The sequence below is a fragment of the Mustela nigripes genome, chromosome 8 (genome assembly GCF_022355385.1).
Source record: "Mustela nigripes isolate SB6536 chromosome 8, MUSNIG.SB6536, whole genome shotgun sequence".
Classification (NCBI taxonomy): Eukaryota; Metazoa; Chordata; class Mammalia; order Carnivora; family Mustelidae; genus Mustela; species Mustela nigripes.
The window spans coordinates 7118299-7145696 of record NC_081564.1 but is presented as its reverse complement, the minus strand read 5'-3'; the positions used below and the strand labels follow the sequence as shown (position 1 = coordinate 7145696).

The 27398-nt window shown below is 48.2% G+C and overlaps 1 protein-coding gene, 1 long non-coding RNA gene and 1 pseudogene across 3 annotated transcripts in view; 1 reads left to right on the top strand and 2 right to left on the bottom strand.

The window, feature by feature from the left end:
- Positions 1–1173: 1173 nt before the first annotated feature.
- HPD (4-hydroxyphenylpyruvate dioxygenase) lies at positions 1174–11539 on the bottom strand. Its single transcript, XM_059408352.1, has 14 exons — positions 11461–11539; positions 11331–11357; positions 10632–10694; positions 10166–10270; positions 9555–9597; positions 9279–9361; positions 8268–8357; positions 6652–6755; positions 5925–6002; positions 5225–5387; positions 5046–5117; positions 3554–3676; positions 1619–1735; positions 1174–1521 (listed from the first exon to the last, which is right to left on the bottom strand). Exons 1-14 carry the CDS (start codon positions 11461–11463, stop codon positions 1411–1413), a joined length of 1182 nt encoding a protein of 393 aa, XP_059264335.1. The 5' UTR covers positions 11464–11539; the 3' UTR covers positions 1174–1410.
- The window catches only part of LOC132023124 (uncharacterized), a 37501-nt gene continuing 16871 nt past the window's right edge, over positions 6769–27398 (top strand). The window contains exons 1-2 of one of the 2 annotated variants that reach the window (XR_009405861.1): positions 6769–6876; positions 14843–14924. This is a non-coding gene — a long non-coding RNA (uncharacterized LOC132023124). Of the gene's footprint in view, positions 6877–13413; positions 13507–14842; positions 14925–27398 lie in introns of those variants that run through there. The other variant, XR_009405862.1, reaches the window with a different exon arrangement.
- Positions 16126–16268, bottom strand: LOC132024075 (U2 spliceosomal RNA; annotated as a pseudogene).

The following is a 27398-nucleotide window of genomic DNA, read 5'->3' as shown; positions in this document are numbered from 1 at the left end:
TCCCTAGTCTGTGCTCAGCTAATGAGGGTCCGCTCTGCCCATGTCCCGTCTAAGGAGGCACCCACCACTTGGCACGAGGTGATTGTTACTGCATAGGAAGACAAGCCCAGAACTGCCTGGTTATTCCAAGAAGAACCAAAATCCTAGAATTTGTATGTGAAATATCCAACTTTCTGAAATGATGACTCACATTTGTTTAAAACTATACAGACTAAATAAAATACATCTGTGAGCCAGATTTGGCCCATGAGCCACCAGTTTGCAACCTCCTGAGATAAAGAATTTCTCTGCTTTGCATAAGCCATGGGACAATGGAGGGAGAATATTTTTAACCAGGGTTGCCATTGTTCCTCTGACTTCTCACTGCTGTTCTTTTTATTTCTGAAGTTCATGATCCTAGAAGCCCTTATTTTTACAATCTGGGGTGGGGGGGGAAACCCCCTATTTTACCAACTTAGAATTTTTCCTTATGCTCAGATGATCCGCCTGCCCAAGCAGAAGATACCCCATTTGCCCCCAATTCCTTTTCTGGTTTTTAAAACCCGAAGGCAGAAGCTGAGGGGCTCAGAGCTCCCCACCCACACCTGCTCTACTTCTCAGACCAGGAACTGTGTCGTTAGGTTCCTGGGCAGGGATGTGCCCCGAAATCCCCTGGCTGACACCTTCCTCTCTCTGGTGCCCAGAAGTTGTGGCGCAGGGCAGCAAACCTGGGGAGAGCTCGTCTTTAAATATCATCAAGTCATCAGACGGGATGCTGTCAAGCACGGTTTCACCTCAAGGCCTGCTACCCTTCCCGAGTATGCTCCTTCCCCAGGTTTTTCCGTGGCTGCGTCCCAAATGTCGTCTCTCCAGAGGGGCTCTCTCTCAACCGAAATTTGCACTCCTCCCAGTTTTACCATTACACAATCTCATCATCGCCGCTTTATCATCATAACCCTCTGTGAAATAATAGTCTTCCCCTCTAGCGTGTCAGCCCTCTGCACCCCTTGTTTCCAGAATTCTCCCTGACCCGCGCGGTGCCACTTGGCAAAACGCAGTCCACTCCCTCCCGGCTTCGGCCTCGGCAGGGCTCCGAAGCCGGAAAGCTACACCTCCCGCAATGCTGCGGCCCTGAGCTTCCCCTGCAGGCCAAAGGGCGTCACTGCTCCAGCCCGGCTCAAACACCAAGACCGCTCACTGGACCCGGGTTGGCTTTATTCCGGAGGGCGGGAGCAGGGAGAGGCCCACCCTAGGGGGCGTGGTCAACACCTGGGGCGTACTGGGTTGGTGGGCGGGATCTAAAGGGAGGGGCCAGTAAGGCCGGCTTGCAGTTCAGGGTCTGTGCGGCGGGCGTGTTCCAGGACTGAGGGCGTGGCCCACCGTACGTCGCGGGTGGGCGGGGCCTCGGCGGGTCGGCGGGGCCCGTGGGGCCTACATGCCCCGTAGGGAGCTGTTGGTCTCCAGGTTGGTGAGGTTTCCCCGTAGGTCCTGCTCCTCCTCGAAAGCCTTGAACAGTGCGTTGAAGTTGCCGGCTCCAAAACCCTGGAGCGGGAGAGAGAAGAAGGTGAGCTGCGGGCCTAGAGAAAGCCAACCGTACTACCCTTCCTGGCGTCTGGGGCTTGTCGGGGCTAGCTGGTACCTGGTGATTGTGGCGCTGGATGACTTCCAGGAAGAGCGTGGGCCGATCCTGCATGGGCTTGGTGAAGATCTGCAGGAGGTAGCCTTTCTCGTCGTAGTCTACCAGGATTTTCAGCTCCTAGGTAGGAGGCAGGAGGCTGAGTTAGAGGGGCGGCTGGCCCACACCCCAACCGGGCAAGGTGGAGTCTTTTTAGAAAGTCCAAGAAAAGTCCTGCACCCGAGAGCCAAGAAAAGACCCCATCCTCCCGCAATTCCAGACACCTCCAAATAGATCCCTAAATTTTCCTGTTACCATCTGCCTGCCACAGACCATGTGTAAGCCCCCATGGCTGTCCTGGATCACCCCAGTGGCCTCTGCACAGGTCCCCCTGCCTCCGTCTTGCCTCCTTACAATTCAGCCTCTCCGTAGACACCCCAAGGGATCTTTTTAAAAAAATCAGATCATGTCGTTCCCCTGTTTAAAATCCTCCAGTGGAAATCAAAACCCTCCTATGTTACTGGCGGAATGTAAAATGGTTGCAACCCCCTGCAGAAAGCTGGCGAGTCCTCAAAAGGTTAAACATAGGGTTACCTATAACCTGGCAGGTCCACTCCTAGGTATACTCCCGAGAGAATTAAAAACACAGGTCCACACAAAAACTTGTATATGAATGATTACAGCAGCGTTACTCAAAATAATAGCCAAAAAAATGGAAACAACCCAATGTCCATCAACTGATGAGTAGGTAAGAAAAATGGGATAGACCCACACAATGGACAATGGTAATTCAGCCACAAAGAGGAAGGAAGCATGGACACCTGCTACAACGGACACTTGAGCCTTGCAAACATGCTCAGTGAGAGAAGCCCGACACAAAAGATCCCGTAGTGCATGAGTCCATTTATATGACACATTCAGAATAGGCAAATCTTTAGAGACAGAAGACAGATGAATGTTTGCCTAGGGCTGCGGGGAGCCAGGCAGGGGGTGGGGAGGGCATGGAGGGACTGGGAGGTGATGAGGGGTGTGAAGTTTCTTTTTGGGGTGATGGAAATGTTCTAAAATTGATTTTGATGATAGCTGCACAACATAGTGAGTAGCTAAAAACCACTGAATTGTGCTCTTTATTTTTTTAACTTTTTAAAAGGATTCTATTATTTGAGAGGGAGAGTGAGAATGAGAAGGCGTGGGGGGAGGGGCAGAGGGAGCGGGCGAAGCAGACTCCCTGCTGAGCAGGGGGCCCCACTGAGCAGCTGAGCTGGGAGCCTGGCATGGGGCTTGATCCCAACCTGGGACCCGAGGATCATGACCAGAACCAAAGGCAGACGTTCAACTGACTGAGCCACCCGGTGCCCCAAATTTAAAAGAGTGCCTTATATGTGACCAAAACAAAACAAAACAAAACAAAATCTCCCAGTGGTGTCTGGGCACAGAAGAACAAAATCCCAACTTCTAAAGAGCCTGTAAGAGGAATCAGCCCCTGCCTACCTCAGTGACCGAGGCCAGTCCCCAGACACTTCCTTTCATCCCTTCTTGCCTTCGTTCTGCTCCTCGGACACTTGCAACTTGCTCCTGACTCACCTGTGCTTGCTTTTCCCTCCACCAGCACTGTCCCTCCCCCAGCCCTTCACACAGTCATCTCCCCCTTATTGTTTAGAGTTCACTGAAAAGTCACCTCCTCAGAGAGGCCCTCCCAGATCACCTCTTGTAAAGTAACCCTAGCTCACTCTCTGTCGTAACCTGTTTTAATTTTCTGTGCAGAACCATCTCTCTCTTCGATGGTGTTTGTGTTGTTATTTATTTGCCTGTCCTCTGTCTCCCCACCAGCCTTCAAGTCCCATGATCACGGGGACCTGGTCTGGATTTCCTTCTGTGTCCCAGTGCCTAATGCAGGGTAGAGGCTTAGACAGTATTTGTGAGGAGAGGTGGAATTCAAGGGTCCTACACTAGCCTCACCTCTAGGACATCAATGTTCTCCTTCACTTGGATCTTGGCGGTCTTGAGCTTCTCCCTCAGTTGTTTGTAGTATGATGATGGAACACCCAAGAACTCCATGCCTCTTGCTTTCAAGTGGCGAATCTGTCTCAAGGAAGCGTCAGGGTCAGTCCCCTCTCTCCATGCATGACACCCTCAGCCAGGAGCAGGCAGAGCCCCTATCCTAGTTCCCCTTGCCGGCCAAGATGCATCCCCGTGACCTCATGCCTTTCCACACTGGAGCCCTGTGGGCCCGGGGAGAAGAACAGTAATCACTAACGTTTATGGAATTCTCCTTATGTGCCTGTCTCGAGCACTTTCCGTGTATTCCCTCATTATGTCCATGCCGTCATTTTTTGAGGCACCTGGACAAATTATTATCCCCATTTCATAGCTGGCAAAACTGAGGCAGCGAGAGATTAAATATCTGCTCTCAACATAATAGAGGGGTTTTATTTAAAAACACAAGTCAAAGCACGTCCCTCCTCTGCTTACCCCACGGGGTCTTGTCTCAGAGTCACATTCAAAGCCCTCAGCTGTCCACACTCCCACCTGCTGACCTCATCTGCCCCCTCATTGTTGCTCGTTCTGTTCCAGCCACATTTTGATCTCCTTCAGCCTTCCTCTGCCTGGCCTGTCGCTTCTGCTTCGAGCACTTTTCCCAGATGTCCGCATGCTGCCCTCCTTCCAACTCTGTGTCCCCGGATGTCTCCTCAGCGTGGCCTTTCCTGACCGTCCTCTGTAAATGTGCAGTGTCCTTCACCCTCCCTCTCCCATCGTCCTGCTTGGTTTCCCCCAGAGCACTCACACCATCTAACACATATACTTTCCCTGTTGGGTTTTCTGCCATCATTAGAGCAGAGACTGTCGTCTTGTCGGCTCATGCATCCCAAGTACCTAAAAGGGTGCTCAGCACATAGTAGGTGCCCCATACCCAGCCTGGGTGAGTGAATGGAGTTGCCAAGGTCATGCAGTGACTTCTCCGTTAGGCCAGGATAGAATGGGACAGTCAGGCTCGTGTCCACTCTGATATACGGCTGCCTTAGGAATAGGCTGATTCCACAGACTCAGCACATTTAACGTGGCTCAGAGGACCTCATCAATCTTGTAGCCTAATATCCTCATTTTCAAGGTGAGTCAACTGAAGCCCAGAGAGGGGGCTGAATCCCCCAGGGACACACAGCAAGTCACTTGCAGAACTAAGACTAGAATCCAGGTTTCCTCTTACTCTGGCACCTGCTACTTGTAAGGCCAGCAGTGTTTCTGACAGCAGAGAAAGGGAACTCTCTGGGGTGAGAGAGAATGTGCCTGCCCTTGAGTCGCAGGAACTAGTAAGAGAGCCCGGTCGGCCATATGGGCTGGCAAAGGGGGCCCAGGATTGCCACTACCCGCCCCCCACTCTCCCCTCCATTTTGCAGAGATTGGCTCTGGAGCTAGATGAAAGGTGAATTAGGACCAGGAATGAGCTTCTCACTGCTGTGATGATGTCTTGGGTCTTGAGAGCGATGTGCTGGACCCCAGCGCCCCCATTGTAGTCCACATATTCCTGTGGGCGGGAAACCAGGCAAATACGGTCATTGGCTCCTGTCACCCAAGCTCTTCCCTGCTTTCTTCTTCCGCAGCCAGGGCCCCAGGGTCTAGGAAAGGCCCCACCTGGATCTGGGACTTCTTCTTCCCCGGGGCCGGCTCATTAATGGGCATCTTGATGGACTCCTCGTAATTGGCCACCACGATGGAGCGCAGAGAGCTGTATGCTGTGTGCACCTGCGTGTCATCCACGGACCAGAACCGGTGAAACTGCAGATTCTTCAGGTACCTGCGGGGTGGCCGTAAGGACACGTGGGCTCTGCGTGCCCAGCAGGGACTGGGTCCTTGCCCCGACTTCCGCCTTCCAGAATTTGTCTCCTGAGCAGGCTCCAAAAAGGAGCCACTGCTCACCTCACGTACATGGTACACCAGGACCTTGATTCTGACCATTTTCCTTCAGGGGGAACATGAAGTGTCCCATGACAAGACCTGTGTGGTCTGGCACGGGTCCGACCAAGAGAAGTGCTTCGAGAAGGGAACCTGTTTCTGTTTTGCATGAGGCTGCTGTTGGGGTAGTGACAGACTTCCTCCAGATCTCCCTGGACTGTGATGCCCTGTGTGCCAAGCTTCCCCACGAGTCCTCCGAGGGAGGACTTGTGGCTCCTTTTGAGCCTTCAAGCCTCTGGTCCTCTGGGAACAGATGGCTTAGGGACATCAGGCGAAGCTCCCTCTCCCTTGCGCTCCATTTCCCACTCACGTGTCCTGAGCAGAGAACTGGGGAGTGGGCCTGTCTCCTTTGCAGTGAGGGGTTGGGCCAGGGACTCACCACTCAGAGGCAGACACCATCTCCTGGTCAGGCTGGTTTCCCACAATGTGGTCGATAATCTCGAGACTGCAGGTAGGCCTGGGGGGAGGGATGGGGGTGGGGAGGAAGCCGTTAGGAGGTGAGGACAGGGTTAGTTCCTACACCTCCCCTTCCCCACAGTGACAGCTCACTGTGACATAGCGCCTACTGGGGCACCTTGCAGGTGTCGTGACTGGTGTGCTATTACTGGCCCCATTGTACAGATGGGGAACTGAGGCAGAGAGGAATAAAGTAACTACAGAGGTTAAATAGCTAGGAAATGACCGAGCCCTAGGGTGCCTGGTGGCTCAGTTGGTTAAGCGGCTGCCTTCAGCTCAGGCCGTGATCTCAGGGTCCTGGGGTCACCTGCGCATCGGGCTCCCTGCTCCTCAGGGAGTCTGCTTCTCCCTCTCCCCCTGCCCCCTGCTTGTGCGCACGCTCTCTTTCAAATAAATAAATAAAATCTTTTTTAAAAAATGGCAGAGTGGGGTTTTGAGCCCAAGCAATTGGTTCCAGAGCCTAGGTGCTTAGCCTCTGTGCTGCCTCTTTAGGCTACCCTTGGGAACCCTCAGGCGTTCCCCAGCAGCCTCTCAGGGCAGCTCAGAGATGCTCAGTCTGCATGGAGGGTAAGGCATGGCTTTCCGCCCCTCCCCTCACCCCCTGCCTCAGGACTTTCTGCTCCCACCACCCCAGCCCGAGGGGCACTCACAGCTTGGAAAGTAGGGGGTCCACGGATATTGGGGCCTCGAATCCAGGCAAGAACCGGCCAGTATAGTTCATCTTTTCCACCAGGGTGTGCGTGGTGTCCCCATACTATGGGTGGAAAACAGCCCGGCTTGGCCCGAGACCCCATCCCTGCCAAGACTGGGCCCCATCTCGTGGTGCCCACACCACTCCAAGCGGGGTCTGACCCTAACTCTCTGTGTGATCTTGGGTAAGTCACTTCTCCTCTCTGAAATGAATTGCAATCTGTCATTTGTTTGGGACTTCTCTTTGGCAGTCCGCCTGCCCCATGGGACCAGAGTCCGTGTGCGGGCAGGGTCACTGTTTTCCTCCTCACGGAGTCCTCAGCACCTAGAACTGCCCAGCTCGCTGGAGGTGCTCCATACAAAGGTACTGACTAAGTGAGAGTGATGAGGGCATTGGCTCAGATGACATCACAGGGTTCTGGGGCACCTGGCTGGCTCCACTGGTAGAGTGTGAGACTCTGGATCTCAGGGTTGTGAGTTCAAGCCCCACACTGGGTGTAGAGATTACTTAAAAAAATAAAATCTTAAGGGGCACCTGGGTGGCTCAGTTGGTGAAGCATCTGGCTCCTGATTTCAGTTCAGGTCATGACCTCAGGGTCGTGGGATCGAGCCCCATGTTAGGCTCCATCCTCCTCAAGAGTTTGCTTAAGATCCTCTCTCTGGGGGCGCCTGGGTGGCTCAGTGGGTTAAAGCCTCTGCCTTCCGCTCAGATCATGATCCCAGGGTCCTGGGATCGAGCCCCACATCGGGCTCTCTACTCTGCAGGGAGCCTGCTTCCTCCTCTCTCTCTCTCTGCCTGCCTCTCTGCCTACTTGTGGTCTCTGTCTGTCAAATAAATAAATAAAATCTTAAAAAAAAAAAAAAGATCCTCTCTCTGCCTCTCCCTCTGCCCCTCCCCCCTCAATAAATAAATAAAATCTTTAAGATCTTTTTTTTTTTTAAAGGGTTTTTTTGATCATCTTGACAATCTTTAAGTTGTATTTAGCCTTGAGGAGGTGGGACCTATGATCATCTCTGTGTGGCAGTAACACAGACATGGGAATCTTTGCTGGGTGTGTGAGATCCCAGGCACTGTTGTTCTAAGTTCTGGACGTGAATGATCTCATCTGAGCCTTGCAGTGACCCTGGATGGGGTTATCGGTGAAGAATCGGGTTAAGTGGCCTGCCCGGGCCACACAGGTGGTCCAGCCACTGTCCTCACTCATTTCAGTGGAGTCCCAGAGAGGAGGAGTGCTTTGCCCAAAGTCCTACCGCTAGAGCTGGGTAGGGCTTTCCCAGACCCCACTTTCCCCCTCTTCAAAGCCCTTGTCCTCAGTTTACATCCTTGGTGTATCGTTACCACCCGCCTCCCGACGCCCTCCCCAACCCCCACCCCCATCCACAGAGGACTGGTGGCTCCCATCAGCCTCTGCAAACTGGCCAAGGCTTACGGGTAGTCAGACTTGAGGGAGAATGTCTGCTTCAAAGCACCAGGGTGGGTTGGCATGAGGGGGCGGGGGCGGGGAGGGGTGTGGGGAATCCTGGCATCTCAGGGGAGCTGACAGCACGAGGGGTAGGGGCACCGAAGCGAACTCACCGTCTGCAACACGGCCAGTTTCACCTTCCCAAACTTATCTTGCTCTATCCAGGGCTCCCGCACAATTTTGGCACCTTGTTCCCGGGCTTTCTGCAGAGAAGATGGAGCAGGGAGGCAGGAAGCGCTGGACCCTCCCAGACCCCTGGCTAGCTGCTCCCCACCTCGGCCTGCCACAGGCTCCTCCAGCGTTCCCAGCCCCAGGCAGGAACCACAGCCAGCATCAGCTGTTGCCCTGTGCCTTGTGCCCATTTGGCAGATAGGAAAACTGAGGCCCAGGCCCAGAGTTGGGGCTATGAGAGACAAACCAGGTGGGGTGGGGCTGTGTCCCACCTCTGCTAACCCACTCTGGCCCTCCCCCCTCTCCAGGCCTCAGCTTCCCCATCTGTAAACCAGGCGGTGGGAGGCGGGAGAGGAAGAATCAGAGCTGGGCCTGACTGAGCACCTGCTGTGCGTCAGACCCCCTGCAGGGCCTTCCCAGCATGGCTTCCACATTTATGTGCATGGCTGTGCCTATCACATGCCAGGTGTTGGTGAAGGTATTTACCAAACTCCTTCTCCCTCCTAGCAACATTACAGGAAAGGTACTGTTCCTGCCTCCATTCTGGAGGTGATGAGATCTATAGGCACAGAGAAGTTAAGTCACTTGCGAAAAGTCTAACAGTAATACGATTCAGACCTGGCAGTCAGCCTCTGGCTTCTATGCTCTGAACCTCTGAGCTGCTTCTTGAATACGGCGTTTGGTTCAGAGTCCTGCTCAAGAAGTGGTAATTACGGGCTTGTGTCCTCCGTGTCCAACTCAGTGACGTAGGCACTGTGCTTGTCCCCATTTTACAGATGTGGAAACTGAGGCTCAGCGAGAGGGCCTGCAGCTAGCGAGGGCCAGGGTATCCCTGGAACTCGGGCGTGCATCACACCAGTGTCTGGGCTTGTCGTTCCAACATGACGGGCCCTCCAGCCCGGACCCACGGAGGCCCCTGTGGCAGGCAGAGGGCAGCCCAGGTGCGGGCTCACCTGCACGAGGTAGTCACAGTCTTCCACCTCAAACGCGATGTCCTTTACTCCGTCGCCGTGCTTTACCAGGTGGTCGCCCATCTCTGTGGCAGGTGGGGGAGGTCATGGCGCTGGAGTCATGGCTCCCTCACCTCGACGGTCCGCCTCTGGGCTCCATCTTCTTCTAGGCTGGGAACCCTTGCTGAACCAGACCCCCTTCCTAATCCCCGAGCACCCCGCCCCTCATGATAGCGAGTCTTCACTCCCCGGCATGCTGAACCCCCTGGGCCTCCTCACCTTTGTTCCAGGGGTTGAGGGCGGAGGAGAAGACGAACACGATCTAAGGCACAGCGGAGGGAGGAGGTGTAGCCGGTGGGTCAGGCACCCCTTTCCCCTCCTCCCCACCCCCCGTGTGAGACACACCCGTGGGGCATTTGGATCAGATCACCCCTCCCAGCCAGGAAGGACTCCTTGACCCTGGCTTTCAGCCCCTTCTCTGCCTCAGTTTCCCCTCTGAGATGAGCTGTTGCTTGGGCCCCCCATGGGAGAAAGCGCCAGGGCTCCCAGGGATCGGGGCACTAGTCCGACTTTCAGCTCTGATGTCTGAGGCCTCTGTCAACTTCTCCCAAACATCTGTGAGGCCAACATCGGGTCAGGCCGAGAAGGAGACGAAACTAAGATCCCTGTGGTCTGTTATACAAAGTTGCCAAAGGAGGGGCCGGTGGGAGCTCTCAGCTCCTGTTCCCTTAGCCTCGCCAGACATCCTGGGAGAGAACCAGGTGGGCCTGGGGAGAGAGCCTCCTGGTCTACTTCACCCAGAGGCACCAGAGCCCTTAGGAGGCTCAGAGACCGGCGGGGGCAGAGAGGCTGGCCTGCTGGGTGAGTAGGGTCCTGCGGTGGGGACTCACCTTGCCTTGCTTGATGACATGGCTGACTACCTCCCGGGAACCCGTCTCCAGGCCCTTGTAGGCTAGTGGTTCAAAGCCCATCTTGTTGCAGTAGAATGACGCAGCCTGAATCACAGAGTTGCAAAAGGGTTCCTGAGGGCCAGGCTGGGGGACCCCCCCCCCCCCTCGCAAAACCTCCAGTCCCCATCAGCCTGCTGGCCCTGTTGCCCCAGGGGCAGAATACATCCTGGGATGAAAGGCGGCTCCCTGGCCCTTTCCAGTATCAGATAAGTTTCTTGGTGGGGTCCAAGGCCCTGATTGTGTAATTAGGATCTAAAGAGTCTCTGTGTATCTGGGATGGTCCCAACATTGGCCCTGACCCTCCCCACACAGGGACCAATCACAGGCCCAGCTGGGGACCCACCCTTGTCCAGCAGGTCCTCTGGCCCGTCCTCTGCCTGCTCTAATACCTGGCCCCAGCTTTTACCTGCTTGGCATTGCCAACCCAGAAGGTCACCGAGTGGAAATGGAGGAATCGGCCTCTCTCAGGCTGCAGGAGGGGGAAAGGGGGAGAGGCTCAGTCTCTGGAAGTGGGTCTAGAAAAGTGTGGATGGACAGGTGTCCCCTAACCACTTTCCTTGTCCCAGCCTTAATTCCAAAACTGAGAAGCCAAACACCCTGCGGCCTTGCCAAGCCCCTAAAAAGGGTTCTCATGGAGAAACCGAGCTCCTGGGTGTTGGAGATCGGAAAGCCCCCTCCGGGAGGCCTGCCCAGATTTCACAGAGGGGGAGCTGCTGTGTGCTACAGCAACATGGATTTAAGTTAGACCTTTGAAAGAACTTCTAGGGCCACCTGGCTTGCTCAGTCAGTAGAGCATGCGACTCTTGATCTTGGGGTTGTGAGTTTTGAGTCCCACATTGTGGGTAGAGATTACACATTAAAAAAAAAAAAAAAAACAATCTAGAAAGAACTCCCAGACAGGATTGAGAGATTAGCACGAATTTAAGAAGAGGTAATTTTTTCTTCGGAGAGCCGGGTTGGGTCCAGCTCAGTCTTGGGGGGATGGGAAGGCGAGAGATTAGGGCGAGCATCTTGGGGTATCACGTACCCACTGAGGTTCCTTTTCTGCTCTTTACTGACATCCCAGTTTCCCAGGGCCCAGACCCCACCCTTCCGTACTGCTTACCTTCTTCCCTTTGTCGCTGTAAGTTGTCTAAGGAGAAAGAAAAGGACAGTGAGACTTGGAAGCTCAGACATAAGGCACTTCTGGAAGATCATCACGGGGGAGGCTGCTGTGCCCCAGGGCAGGCCCTTACCATGGTTGATCTAGGTGATGCTTCCTGCTCCGAGATTGGGACAAGAGGCCAGTGGAGCGCTGGACAGAGTATTTAAGACCGAGGAGATCCCGCCCCTGGCTTCCTGGCCTTCCTAGGGATGGGCTGGATCTGCACCAACCCTGGAAACTCCCAGGCTTGGGAGCCTCTGATCTGGCTGCGGCCTCAGTGGACAGGGTGATGTCGTCAGGCCCAGAGAAGGGGAGTGACTCCTCAGGGCCACTGGCCAGTGGGACAGAGCCAAGGCAGAGAGCCAAGGACGCACTCCAGGACCTCGGGTGGGGACTATGACCTCTGCCCTGCAGAATCCAAAGTTCAGAAGTCAAGGCCAGACGGAGTGCATTGGTGGCTGTTTAGGGAGAATTTGAGGAGGAATTAGGGATTGGTATTGAAGCCCTGTTTGCATAGCGAGCATGTGGTTTATAATTAGGTAAAAGGGTTGTACTCCATAGTGATTAGAGGCATGGGTATGGGGGTTTGAATCCTGGACCTGCTACGTACTGTGTGACTGGGGAAAGCCACAGAAGCCCTCTGAGCCTCAGTCTCCCCATGTGTAAAATGGAAGCAATAATAGCATGGTTGGGTTTAAGTGAGATAAAGTGTTAGTCTTTGGAGTAGAGCCCAGCACACAGACACTTCTCTGTTAATTTTGGTTATGCTTACTTACATCTCTTTAGGGCTTTGGGCAATAGAGAACAGGGGTCCTTGGGGTTGCCACAGCCTGAGTAATGGGAAAGAGGTTATGGCCCTGCCCCCTGCCCCCTGCCCCAGGTTGTCAGTATCTGCAGGGTGGTGGGAGGGAGAGCAGAGGGCTCTGGGGGGGATTTCGGAGCTCTCCCAGCAAAGCCACACCCGAGTCCTTAGGTCTCACATTCCTAAAAGATAGAATGCTCACTGACTGCTGGCCAGCCCTGGCATTCACCTGAGGGTTCCAGGACAGCCCCCTGCCGCGTGCTCTGCCCCAATCCCCAGAAACTCTGTTGCTGAGCCATCTTGCCCTCTGTCCAGGGAACTGACTTTCAACTATCGTCATTGCCTGGAAACTTTTTCCAGTCTCTGAGGCTTTCAGTCTTGGCCCATGACTGTGTTATGACCCCCTGCGCTCTTGCATCACTTGGGTTCCCAAAATGTCCTGCACCAGCCCTTGTTTTTCTTTTTCTTTTTTTTTAAATACAGAAAAACAGATCAGCATGTCTAGTGATGACTTCAAGGATCAGTGGGTCCAACATTGCCATATTTCAAAGGAGAGAAAGTGACAAGCGGCAAGAAAGTGCCCGAGGCCACTCTCCTCCTTCCTTCTTTCTTCCCTCCCGTGCCTTTCCCTTCCCACCGGGGAACAGAGAGGGGTTTGTGCCAGGGAAGACCCCCCCCCCACCTCCCGCCTTCCTTGGCAAACCCCACCAGGCCCCCTGAGCGGCTCTCAAGTTGCCGTCTCCCCCAGGAAACCGTGGGCACTCCCCAGCAGCAGGTCTGAGGTTCAGCAGGTCTGAGGCTGAGCTCTGCTACTGGTCAGCTTCCCACCAGACAGATGGGGAAACTGAGGCCCCGGAGAGGCGAACGTAGGTCTGCAAGATTGCAGATCTGGGAAGAAGAGAGACCCAAACCCTGGCCTGTTCGCTTCTGAAATTGGATCTTTTTCCACCAATCCAGACAGTTTCCCCCAGCTTCTCTCCTCTGTTTTCTGGGCAGGTCTGGAGGCTGGCCAGCTAGTCCCACCTCCTTCTTCTGCCCTTCCTGGGGGTGTCTTGTCAGGCTTCCCTAGTGTCCTCCTCAGACCCCCGGGTCTAGGTTTCCAACTAAGAAAATGGCATGGAGGTAGCCCAGAACAGAGCTCACAGGCCAGAAGATTCCGTGAGAGGAGAAGGGCTCGATGCAGCCCCCTCAGCCTCCCGCTGTGTCCCTTTGTTCACAGTGGCCAAGTCGAGCCCCCGCTTCTGCAGCCTGGCCTGGCTGGTGTCCTAGGCACACAGTCAATGTTTACCAAAACCAGGGAGCACATAATCAGCAGCCTCAGAGTGCTGAAGGCAGGTGAGTGGCACAGCTGGCCTGGGCTGGTGTCTGTCCTACCCCTGGACTTTGCTTCCAGAAACACTGTGGATCTCAGTCACACTGTGGGTGCACTGCTAGGTTCCTCTTCCAGTGGCCGCCAGAAACCAGGGAGGGAGAGCCTGCAGGGCCCAGTCCCTGGAGCCCTCATGTTCCCTCCTAATTCTCCTTCTCAGGCTGGGCCGGGTAGGGTAACAGGTCAGCGGTGGCCCAGGGTGGCTCTCTCTTCTCTTTGCTCCCAAGTTGCCACCTTCTGTCCAACGGAGCTGGGAGCTGGGTGGGTCCTAGAGATCTTGCTCCTGGTGCCTTCTCTTCAGAGGGGCCCTTAAGACCCATCCTCGACTGGGCCCTGGTATGCAGAGAGGAGGGAACCTGGCAGGCTCCAGGCTGCCATTCACGGAAAGGCCTGCTTGTAAGGTTGAAGCCTTGGCTGGTCCTGAGAAACTCGGATTTCAGGACTCTCATCTGCAGTGAAATTAGAGAAAGAATTTTAAAAATTCCTTTGTATTTCCTAGCTATTGTATTTAGATGTATGGTTAACATTGATGTAAAATGTCATATGCCTATGCCTATAATTTAATAAGTGCCAGAGGGATCGTCCCCATCAAAGAGATGTAACTTTCCTTGGAATTTGAAATCTTTTTTTTTTTTTAATATTTTATTTATTTATTTGACAGACAGAGATCACAAGCAAGCAGAGAGAGAAGGGGCAGGCTCCCTGCTGAGCAGAGAGCCCAATGCGGGGCTCAATCCCAGGACCCTGAGATCATGACCTGGGCTGAAGGCAGAGGCCTAACCCACTGAGCCACCCAGGCACCCGTGAAATCTTTTGAGTATTGAAACCAGAGCAATCTTCTGTAACTAGATTCTTACCATGATTTTTGCCTTTTGGAGCTTCTGGGGTTGGGGCAAGGGGGAAGACCACTGAGAAGGAGAAGCAGTCTCCAAATGGAGATACACCTTTGAGGCTTGAAAAAGCAGTTTGTTTCGTTGCTAATGAGCTCTCGTGAAATTGCCTGTGTGACCGTTAGAGGCATAGTTTGGAGGACATCCACTTGGGCTCTAAGACCAACATGACAGAAAGGGTTAGGAAAGCTGTCTCGCTTGGCTGCAACAGAAGAAAAGCCAGAGCCTTTCCCCCCTCAGCTTTAGGGAGGTCTAACAAAAATTGCCTTGATGATAATCAAGGTATACAATGTGATATTTTGATAAACAGTGTAGGCACTGTGCAAGGTTTGCCACAGTCAAGCTAACGAGTGTATCCATTATTTTACACGTTACCTTTTGGCCACTGACTTTTGGAATCCCGCATTCACAGATCCCAGATGCCTGGCTCCGCCTCCAAGCTGACACCTGCTGCTGTTTCAGCCCTATCGCAAGCTGCGTGGAGCTAAAATCAGGTAAAATCACTGCACCTGAGGAGCTGGGCAGATTTGGGACACCCCCCTGTGCAGCAGACTCTGTGAAAACATTAGGGATGCTGCTGGACCATCTGGTTGTTGCAGGTGAAAAGCTTTCTTTCTTTTTTAAGATTTTATTTATTTATTTGACAGACAGAGATCACAAGCAGGCAGAGAGAGAGGGAGGAAGCAGGCTCCCCACTGAGCAGAGGGCCCAATGCAGGGCTCGATCCCAGGATCCTGGGATCAGGACCTGAGCCAAAGGCAGAGGCTTTAACCCACTGAGCCACCCAGGCCCCCCCGAAAGGTTTGATGGCACAAGTTAAAACCCAGCTGCTCATTGGCTGTTTCTGGTGCAGACTCGTTGCCTTCCTAACTGTGATTCCTGCCCAAAGCCAGCGGGTTGGGTGAGGGCATGTCACAAGGACTGTGACCCTCCCCCCAACTCCTGATGGACGGGGGACATCCCATGGCTGTGGATTGCTGCATTTGATTTTTCCTTTAGCTGCAATTTCCATCGGTAGACAGATAGACTGATTCTTCCTTCCTCACTTTCTCTTGGTACACACACCTTAGTGGGGCCATGTGCTAAGTGCAGCTGTCCCCCCGAAAGACATTATCTTTTCCAGGGGCCTCACTAGATCCGTGCAGGGTGGAAGGGGTAGAGAGTTATAGAAACCCATTTTGAACACTTTTGAAAAAGCAGGATTTTGCCCTATTTCCTGAACCTAAGGAGTCTTTCCAGATATAAATATATATCTGGATATATATTTATATAAAAATATATAAATTCTTATAAATATTTTATATAAATATATAGCCAGATATATTTATTATATCTGGATACATATTTATTATTTATTTATTTTTATAAATATTTATTTTATAATTTTTATTTATTATTTATATAATTTATTATTATAAAGATATAAAAATTTATAGTATAATTTTTTTTTCCTTCAAAAATACTTTTGTCCTTCTTGTGTGGAACCCTTCCCGACAAAGGTCTGGGTGAGGGTAGGGAGTGACTGAAAATGAATTAAAGTTTTAGTTACTGAATGGGACATACTGATTTTTTAAAAAAGATTTATTTATTTATTAGTGAGAGAGAGAGAGAGAGAGCATGAGCAGGAGGGGCAGACAGAGAGGGAGAGGGGAGAAGATCTCAAGCAGACTCCCTACCAAGCACAGAGCCCAACATGGAGCTTGATCCCAGGACCCTGATATGGTGACCCAAGGGGAGACCTAGAGTCAGAGAACTCAAATGACTGTGCCACTCAGGCTCCCAATACTGATTTTTTTTTTTTTTAACACTTGATCTTAGCCAAAAGGCCAAGAAGCGATTTTTTTTTTTAAACACTAGAGAAAAACGTGGCGCCTGGGTGGCTCAGTGGGTTAAAGCCTCTGCCTTCGGCTCAGGTCATGATCTCAGGGTCCTGGGATCGAGCCTGACATTGGGCTCTCTGCTCAGCAGGGAGCCTGCTTCCTTCTCTCTCTCTCTCTGCCTGCCTCTCTGCCTACTTGTGATCTCGGTCTGTCAAATAAATAAATAAAATCTTAAAAAAAAAAAAAACACTAGAGAAAAACAAAACCCCTGTACTAGGATGCTCATAGGAGGAGAGGAGAGAGCGTTACTGATCTTGGTTTTTCAGAACTGTTCTGGAAGCTTTCCTTTCTTTCTGAAGGGAACTCCCCTTGCTGCCTTCCCACGCAGCGTCTAGCTTTGAATTTTAGATTCTGCGTCCAAGAGCCCACCTGACAGCAAGGTGTGGCCTAGATACTGCACTTTCCACGATTTGTGGGTTTCCCTGCCCCTGGCTAAGTCCGAGATCCCTGCGGGGTGTAACTGAGCTCATCTCTCCCTGCTGTATGGGTCCCTAGTGATCATATTCTGCTTTCAAGATGCTTGGCAAAGGGCGAAGGGAGCGTGCAGAAGAGAGTTAGCCTAGTAGTTCTAGAAAGGGCTGCTTCTAAGTTTGGCCCTTGGCTAAGATCTGAACATGTGGATTGGGGGAAAGTTCCAGTGTTTCCCTGGATGGCTATAACAGGGCTCGTTAAGACTTCTTTTTTTTTTTTTTTAAGATTTTATTTATTTATTTGACAGAGAGATCACAAGTAGGCAAAAAGGTAGGCAGAGAGAGAGGCGGAAGCAGACTCTCTGATAAGCAGAGAGCCCGATGCGGGGCTCGATCCCAGGACTCTGAGATCACGACCTGAGCTGAAGGCAGAGGCTTTAACCCACTGAGCCACCCAGGTGCCCTTCGTTAAGACTTCTTATGAACATCTGTAATCAGCCTGTTGACAAAGTGGGAACCTTGGGAAACTGGGAGGTGTATCCTTCTGTCTTACTAAGAGGAGAGTTATACCCTGGTCTCTAAAGGTAAAACCTCAAGAAACAGAAGTTGTAGAATTGTATTTAAGTGACGAAGAGAAGGAATTGCAACCTAACTAAAATGTGTTTTGTGGAAGCAGGGAGTGGAAGGGGGTACCGTGAGACGTCAGCGGGTAGGTGAGCTCGGGAAACAAACCAGGAGCCCCCAACAGGTGTGGCCTCTAAGAAGAGAGAGGAGGTTCATAGGAGCCCCGAGGGAGATGAGTTTTGTTTTGCTTGTTAAGATTTTTATTCATTTATTTGAGAGAGAGCATGAGCCAGAGGGAGATCATGAGCAAGGGGAAGGGGCAGAGGGAGAAGCAGGCTCCCAGCTAAGCAGGGACTCAGTACCAGGACTCTGGGACCATGACCTGGGCCAAAGGCAGAGACTTAACCCACTGAGCCACCCAGGCACCCACCAGTTTATTTCTTTTTAAAGATTTTTTTTTTTTAAGAATTTTATTTATTTGACAGAGAGAGATCACAAGTAGGCAGAGAGGCAGGCAGAGAGAGAGGAAGGGAAGCAGGCCCCTGCTGAGCAGAGAGCCCGATGTGGGACTCGATCCCAGGATCCTGAGATCATGACCTGAGCCGAAGGCAGTGGCTTAACCCACTGAGCCACCCAGGCGCCCTATTTCTTAAAGCCATTTTAGAGGACAATGATTATAGGAGTCACAGTGAGAGTTTCTGGGGTACTGGAAATGTTCTGGATTTGGGTGCTTGTTACCAAGTGTGTTCACTTTGTCAGAATTAATTGAGGTGTGTGTAGATTCAAATGTACTTTAAATTTCAATTAAAAACCCATTTATTTTTGGTGGGGTGCCTGGGTATCTCAGTCAGCTGAGTGTCCAACTCTTGGTTTTGGCTTGGGTCATGATCTCATGAGTTGTGGGGTTGAGGCCTGCGTTGGGCTCTGCGTGGGGAGTCTGCTTGAAGATTCTCTCTCTCCCTCTGCCCCTCCCCACTCACATGCATGTGCTCCCTTTCTCTCTCTCTCAACTAAATAAATAAATCTGTTTTTAAAAAAAGATTTATTCTTTTATTGTGGTACACTACACACAACATAAAATTTACCACTAGGGACTTTTTTTTTTTTTTTTTTTTGATAGACAGAGAGAGATCACAAGTAGGCAGAGAGGCAGGCAGAGAGAGAGGAGGAAGCAGGCTCCCCGCTGAGCAGAGAGCCCGATGTGGGGCTCGATCCCCTGAGATCATGACCCGAGCCGAAGGCAGAGGCTTAAACCACTGAGCCACCCAGGCGCCTCACCACTAGGGACTTTTAGTGCGTTCACAGTGTTGCACAATCTGTATCTGCTTCCAGAACATTCCTATCACCTTCCAAAAAGATCTCACAACCCTTAGCTGTCACTCTTCAGTTCTCCTGTCCTCCTAGCCTTGGCAACCACTAATCTGCTTTCTGTCTCTGTAGATGTGCCTTTTCTGGACCTTTCACGGAAACGGAGTCATGTCCCAGGTGGTTGAGTGTCTGGCTTCCTTAACTTAGAGTGATGTCAAAGTTCATCCTTGTTGAAGCAGGTTTCATTTCCCTTCATGGCTCCATATTCCATCAAACACATATACCACATGTTACTTATCTGTCACTCTCAGTTGCTGGGCCATTTCCCACTTCTTGGCTATTACGAAGAAGGCTGCCATGGATGATGGTGCCCAAGTCTTTCCCTTGGGTGAACACCTTGGAGTGGAATTACTGGGTCATAATGTAACTCTCATTAACATTTAGAGGTACTGCCAAACTGGTTTCCACAGTGGCAGTGCCACTTACATTCCTACCAGAAAGCAGGAGGGCTGCTTGCTTGTTCTTCCCAACCTCACCAACGGCTGTTGGCTACCGTTTTGACTCAAGCCCTTCCAGCTCTCCCGGAAAGGATGCTTCATCGTGGTTTTGATTTGCATTTGCCTAATGGCTAATGACTTTCATTTTTATGTCCTTATTGCCAATTTACATATATTCTTTGGAGAAATCTCTATGCATATCCTTTGCCTATTTTTAAATTGTATTACATATCTTTTTATTCTTTCTTTATTTATTTAAAAATTTTATTTATTTATTTGACAAACAGAGATCTCAGGTAGGCAGAGAGACAGGCAGAGAGAGAGGAGGAAGCAGGTTCCCCAGTGAGCAGAGAGCCCGACGCAGGGCTTGATCCCAAGACCCCGGGATCTTGACCGGAGCCGAAAGCAGAGGCTTCAACCCACTGAGCCACTCAGGCGCCCCTATTCTTTTTTTTTTTTTTAATTCTATTTAATTATGAGAGAGAGAGAGTTAGAGAGAGAGAGAAAGCATGAGTGGGGGAGGGGCAGAGGGAGAGGGTGAGAGAGAAGCAGACTCCCCACTGAGCAAGGAGCCTGATGTGGGACTTGATCCCAGGACCCTGAGATCATGACCTGAGCCGAAGGCAGACGCTTAACCCACTGAGCCAGATAGATGATTTGGAGTATTAGTTACCATTCTGTGGGTTCTCATTTCACTTTCTTGATGGTATCATTTGCAGCACAAAAGTTGTAATTTATTTTATTTTATTTTCCTTTTTAAAAATTTAAATGCAATTAATTAGTATATAATGATTATTGGTGTCAGAGGTAGAAGTCAGTGATTCATCAGTCTTATGTAATACCCAGTGCTTGGGCCCTCCTTAATGTCCATCACCCACTTACCCCATCACCCTACCCCTCCTCTTCAGCAGCCCTCAGTTTGTTTCCTATGATTCAGGGTCTCTTATGGTTTTTCTCCCTCTCTGATTTCATCTTATGGTACTCTGTTTTGTGTCTCAAATTTCCTATATGAGTGAGATCGTATCATTGTCTTTCTCTGACTAACTTATTTCTCTCAGCATAATACCCTCTAGTTCCATACACGCTGTTGCAAATGGCAAGATTTCATTTTTTGATGGCCGAGTAGTATTCCATTGTGTATATGGACTACATCTTCTTTATCCATGTCATCTGTCGATGGACATCTGGATTCTTTCCATAGTTTGGCTATTGTGGACATTGCTGCTATAAACATTTGGGTGCATGTGCCCCTTCAGATCACTACATTTGTATCTTTGGGATAAATACACAGTAGTGCAATTGCAGTATTGTAGGGTAGCTCTATTTTTAACTGTTTGAGGAAACTCCATGCTGTTTTCCAGAGTGGCTGCACCAGTTGCATTCCCACAACATTGTTAGAGGATTCCCCTTTCTCTGAATCTTCACCAACATCTATCATTTCCTGACTTGTTAATTTTAACCATTTTGACTGGTGTGAGATGGTATCTCATTGTGGTTTTGATTTGTATTTCCCTGATGCTAAGTGATGTTAAGCATTTTTTTCATGTATCTGTTGCCATTTGTATGTCTTTGGAAATATGTCTGTTCATGTCCTCTGCCCATTTCTTTCTTTTTTTTTTTTTTTAAAGATTTTATTTATTTATTTGCCAGAGACAGAGGGAGAGAGCGAGAGCGAGCGAGCACAGGCAGACAGAGAGGCAGGCAGAGGCAGAGGGCGAAGCAGGCTCCCCGCCAAGCAAGGAGCCCGATGTGGGACTCGATCCCAGGATTCCGGGATCATGACCTGAGCTGAAGGCAGCCGCTTAACCAACTGAGCCACCCAGGCGTCCCCTTTGCCCATTTCTTGATTGGATTATTTGTTTTTCAGCTGTTGAGCTTGGCAAGTTCTTTATAGATTTTGGATACTAGCCCTTGGTCTGGTATGTCATTTGCAAATATCTTTTTCCATTCTGTTGGTTGTCTTTTACTTTTGACAACTGTTTCCTTTGCTGTGCAAAAGCATTTTATCTTGATGAAGTCCCAATAGTTTATTTTTACATTTGTTTCCCTTGCCTTTGGAGATGTTTCTAGCAAGAAGTTGCTGTGGCTGAGGTCACAGAGTTTGCTACTTGTGTTCTTTTCTAGGCTTTTTTTTTTTTTTTAAAGATTTTATTTAGAGAGCACAAGAAGGGGGAGTGGCAGGCAGAGAAGGCAGAGGAAGAAGCAGGCTTTCCACTGGGCGAGGAACTCAATGTGGGACTTGAACCCTGGCCCTGGGATCAGGACCTGAGCCAAAGGCAGACGCTTAACCAACTGAGCCACCCAGGTATCCCTCCTCTAGGATTTTGGTGGATTCCTATTTCACATTTCGGTCTTTCATCCATTTTGAGTCTATTTTTGCGTATGGTATAAGGAAATTGTCCATTATCCTTCTTCTACATGTGGCTGTCCAATTTTCCCAACACCATTTATTGAAGAGACTTTTTTTCCATTGGCTAATCTTTCCTGCTTTGTCAAAGATTAGTTGATCATAGAGCTGAGGGTCCATTTCTGGGTTCTGTATTCTGTTCCACTGATCTATGTGCCTGTTTTTGGGCCAGTGCCATATTGTCTTGATGATTACAGCTTTGGAACTTGAAGTCTGGAATTGTGATGCATCCAGCTTTTTCTTTTTCAACATTCCTTTGGCTATTTGGGGTCTTTTATGGTTCCATACAATTTTAGGATTATTTGTTCCAGATCTGTGAAAAAAGTTGATGGCATTTTTATAGGGATTGCATTAACCATATAGATTGCTCTAGGTAGCGTAGATATTTTCACAATTATTTGTTCTTCCAATCCATGAACATGGAATGATTTTCTTTTTTAATTTTTAATTTTTTATTAACATATAATGTATTATTAGCCCCAGGGGTACAGGTATGTGAATCACCAGGTTTATATACTTCACAGCACTCACCATAGCACACACCCTCCCCAACGTCCATAACCCAACCACCCTCTCCCTACCCCTCTTCCCAGCAACCCTCAGTTTGTTTTGTGAGATTAAGAGTCTCTTGTGGTTTGTCTCCCTCCTGATCCCATCTTGTTTCATTTTTTCCCTCCCTAACCCCCAAGCCCCCCCACATTGCCTCTTAAATTCCTCCCATCAGGGAGATCATATGATAATTGTCTTTCTCTGATTGACTTATTTCACTCAGCATAATACCCTCTAGTTCCATCCATGTCATTGCAAATGGCAAGATTTCATTTCTTTTAATGGCTGCATAGTATTCCATTGTATATATATATATACCGCATCTTCTTTATCCATTCATCTGTTGATGGACATCTGGGCTCTTTCCATAGTTTGGCTATTGTGGACATTGCTGCTATAAACATTCGGGTGCATGTGCCCCTTCAGATCACTACGTTTGTATCTTTAGAGTAAAGACCCAGTAGTGTGATTGCTGGGTTGTAGGGTAGCTCTATTTTCAACTTTTTGAGGAATTTCTGTGCTGTTTTCCAGAGTGACTACATCAGTTTGCATTCCCACCACAGTGTAGGAGGGATGGAACAATTTTCTATTTATTGGCGTCAGCTTCAGTTTCTTTCATGAATGTTCTATAGTTTTCTGAGTACAGATCCTTTGCCTCTTTGGTTAGGTTTATTCCTGGGTGTCTTATGGTTTTGGAGGCAATTGTAAATGGGATCAACTCCTTAATTTCTCTTTCTTCTGTCTCACTGTTAGTGTATAGAAATGCAGCTGATTTTTCTGTGTTGATTTTATATCCCAACACTCTGCTGAATTCCTGTATGAGTTCTATTGGATGGAATCTTTTGGGTTTTCACATAAAGCATCATGTGATCGGCAAAGAATGAGTCTGACTTCTTCTTTAACTGATTCAGATGTCTTTTATTTCTTGTTGTTGTCTGATTGTTGAAGCTAGGACTTCCAGTACAGTGCTGAACAGTAGTGGTGACAGTGGACATCCCTGTCATATTCCTGACCTTAGGGGAAAAGGTCTCAGTTCTTCCCACTGAGAATGATATTTGCTATGGGCTTTTTGTATATGGCTTTTATGATATTGAGGTATGTTCCCTCTCTCCCTACACTGTGAAGAGTTTTAATCAAGAAAGGATGTTGTACTTTGTCAAATGCTTTTTCTGCATCTATTAAGAGGATCATATGGTTCTTGTTCTTTCTTTTATGTAGTGAATCACATTGATTGAGTTGCGGATGTTGAATCACCCTTATAGCCCAGGAATAAATCCCACTTGGTCTTGGTGAATAATCCTTTTAATGTACTGCTGGATCCTATTGGCTAGTATTTTGGTGAGAATTTTGGCATCCGTGTTTGTCAGGGATATTGGTCTGTAATTCTCCTTTTTGGTTGGGGTCTTTGTCTGTTTTGGGGATCAAAGTAATACTGACCTCATAGAAAGAGTTTGGAAGTTTTTCTTCCCTTTCTGTTTTTTGAAACAACTTCAGAAGAATAGAGAAAGTCTTGTATTACTAATACTTCCCTCTTAGGACCGCCTTTGCTGTATCCCAAAGGCTTTGAACAGTTGTGTTTTCACTTGTTTCCATAAATTTAATTCTTTAATTTCCTGGTTGACCCATTCATTCTTTAGTAGGCTGTTCTTTAATCTCCATGTATTTGAATTCTTTCCAAATTTACTCTTGTTATTGAGTTCCAGTTTCAAAGCATTGTTGTCCAAAAATATGCAGGGATTGATCCCAGTCCTTTGGTACTAGTTGAGATCTGATTTGTGACCCAGTATGTGATCTATTCTGGAGGATGTTCCATGTGCACTCAAGAAGGATCTGTATTCTGTTACTTTGGGATGGAACTCTGAAAATATCTGTGAAGTCCATCTGGTTCGGTGTTTCATTCAAAGCCCTTATTTCCTTGTTGATCTTCTACTTAGATGACTGCCCATTGCAGCAAATGGGGTATTAAAGTCCCTTACTATTATTTTATTGTTATCAATGTATTTCTTTAATTTTTTTATTAATTGACTTATATAATTGGCTGCTCCCATGTAAGGGGCATAAAATTTACAATTGTTAGATCTTCTTGTTGACTAGACCCTTTAATTATTTTATAGTGTCCTTCCTCATCTCTTATTACAGTCTTTGGTTTAGAATCTAATTTGCCTGTTACAAGGATTGCTACCCCAGCTATCTTTTGATGTCCATTAGCATGATTAGTGGTTTTCCACCCCCTCACTTTCAATCTGGAGGTTACTTTGGGTCTCAAATGAGTCTTTTGCAGACAGCATATCGTTGGGTCTTGTTTGTTTTTTTTTTTTAAGATTTTATTTATTTATTTGACAGGCAGAGAGGCAGATAGAGAGAGAGGGGGAGGCAGGCTTCCCGCTGAGCAGAGAGCCTGATGCGGGGCTCGATCCCAGGACTCCAGGATCATGACCTAGGCCGAAGGCAGAGGCTTTAACCCACTGAGCCACCCAGGCGCCCCGGGTCTTGTTTTTTAATCCACTCTTATATCCTGTGTCTTTTGATTGGGACATTTATCCCATTTACATTCAGAGTAACTACTGAAAGATACAGATTTACTGCCATCGTATTACCTGTAAAATAATTGTTTCTGTATATTATCTCTATTGCTTTCTGGTCTTTGTTACTTTTGTCTTTCTTTCTGTTCAGTGGGTCCCCTTTTAATATTTCTTTTTTTTAAAGATTTTACTTATTTATTTGACAGAGAGAGATCACAAGTGGGCAGAGAGGGAGGCAGAGAGAGGGGAGGAAGCAGGCTTCCTACTGAGCAGAGGGCCCAATGTGGGCTCCATCCCAGGACCCTGAGATCATGACCTGAGCTGAAGGCAGAGGCTTAACCCACTGAGCCACCCAGGCGCCCCCCTTTTAATATTTCTTATAGGGCTGGTTTAGTGATCACAAATTCTTTTAGTTTCTGTTTGTCCTGGAAGCTTTTTATCTCCCCTTCTATTTCGAATAACATCCTAGCTGGATAAAAGTATTCTTGGCTGCGTATTTTTCTCATTTAGCATTCTGAGTATATCATGGCAGTCTTTTCTGGTCTGCCAGGTCTCTTTTCTGCTGCCAGTCTGATTTTCTACCCTTGTAGGTTACAGATCTCATCCCAAGCTGCTTTCAGGATTTTCTCTTTGTCTGAGATTTGCAAGTTCTGCTATTATATGTTGGGGTGTTGACCTATTTTTATTGATTGTTGGGCAGGGTTCTCTGTGCCTCCTGGACTTGGATTCCTGTTTTCTTCCTCAGAATAGGGAGGTTCTCTGCATAATTTGCTTCAGTATACCTTCTCCCCTCCCTCTCTCTTTCTTTTTCTTCTGGGATACCAATTATTCTAGTATTGTTTCGCTATATAGTATCACTTATCTTTCAAATTCTATCCTCATGATCCAGTAGTTGCTTATCTCTCTTTTGCTCAGCTTCTTTATTCTCCATCTTTTGGTTTTCTATATCACTAATTCTCTCTTCTGCCTCATTTATCCTAGCAGTTAGAGCCTCCATTTTTTATTGCATCTCATTAATAGCCTTTCTGGGTTTGACTTGATTAGATTTTGGTTCTTTTATTCTCCAGAAAGGGATTCTCTAGTGTCTTGAATGCTTTTTTCAAGTCCAGCTAGTATCTTTATAATCATTATTTTGAATTCTAGTTCTGACATCTTACTTATGTCCATACGGATTAGGTCCCTGGCAGTGACTACTCCCTCTTGTTCTCTTTTTGGAGGTGAGTTTTTCTATCTTGTCATTCTGTCCAGAGAAGACTAGATGAATGAGACAACAGAATACTAAAATGGCAATAATGTCCCCAGAGAAATGTACACTAAACAAAGTAGAAGAGACCTGAAACAAACAAACAAAAAAAAATAAAAATAAAAATAATAAAATAAAAACTAAAATTAAAAAGAGAGAATATAATCAGACAGGTGAACAGAATAGAGCAATACACTGGATCCTTTGTGTATTTTGGCCTGTTTGTTGGAAAACTAGATCCCAAAGTTGTAAAGAAAGAAAAACATATATATACAAAAGTAAAATACAGTGAAAGGATAGAATGTAATTGTAAAAATGAGAGTTAAAAGACAAAATAAAAGAAAAAAAAGAGGAATATAAATAGACAGTTGAACCAAACAGAGCGATACTTTATACCCTGAGTGTATTTTGGTTGGTTTGTTAGAAGAAACTACATCTCAAAATTGTAAAAAAGAAAAACTTATGTAAATACAAAAATATACGAAACTTTTGCACAATACAAAATACAAAAAAAAATACAAAAAAATTAAATACATTGAAAGGGTAGAATGTAACTGTAAAGATGAAAATTTAAGAAGACTTTAACAATAGCGAAATAAGTCAAGCAGAGAAAGACAACTATCATATGATCTCCCTGATATGAGGAAGTGGTGATGCAACATGGGGGCTTAAGTGGGTAGGAGAAGAATAAATGAAACAAGATGGGATTGGGAGGGAGACAAACCATAAGTGACTCTTAATCTCACAAAACAAACTGAGGGTTGCTGGGGGGAGGGGGTTAGGGAGAAGGGGGTGGGATTATGGACATTGGGGAGGGTATGTGCTTTGGTGAGTGCTGTGAAGTGTGTAAACCTGGTGATTCACAGACCTGTACCCCTGGGGATAAAAATATATGTTTATAAAAAATAAAAAATTAAAGAAAAAAAAAAAAGAAGACTTTAACAAGAAGAATGAAGAGGAGGAAGGGGAGGAGGAAGAAGAAGGAGAAAGAAAATATGATCAGACAGGTGAGGAGAGTAGAGCCATACACTAGATTCTGAATGTATTTTGGTCTGTTAGAAGAAACTACATCCCCAAATTGTAAAGTGAGAAAAACTTGTATGTATGTATGTGTGTGTGTGTGTGTGTGCATACACACAAAAATGATATTAAATATAATGAAAGGATAGAATGTAACTGTGAAAATGACAATTAAAAATTTTTTTAGAGAGTCAATGAAATAAGAAATTAGTTGAAAAAGGGAAGAGAGAAAAAAAATTAAAATTGAAAGACCAAAGAATCGCGGGGGAGAACCCGTGAATTCTATGTGCTGTATTCCCCTAGGGCTGGAGTTTTGCAGTTCTTATTGATCGATGAACTTGGCCTTGGCTGGATGTTCTTGCTGATCTTCTGTGAGAGGGGCCTGTTGCACTGGTTCTCAGTTTTGGAGGGCTACCTTTTGAATTTGTGGGTGACTGTGTGTTGGGCTTGACTAAAGATGGCCGCTCTATGATGCTTGGCCAAAGCCTCTAATTGCAAGTTTATATCAATTGAGGCAGCTCCTGAGAGAAATATGGCTAAGGAATAAAACCATCAAGAAGTCGTCTTT

Bases quoted from the DNA above. Each gene is read 5' to 3' on its own strand.
- HPD (XM_059408352.1), bottom strand. The intron at 8,358-9,278 runs GTGAGCCCGCAC...TCTTCTCTGCAG, and splicing joins ACTGTGACTACCTCGTGCAG to AAAGCCCGGGAACAAGGTGC. The intron at 1,522-1,618 runs GTACCAGCTAGC...CTCCCGCTCCAG, and splicing joins TCCAGCGCCACAATCACCAG to GGTTTTGGAGCCGGCAACTT.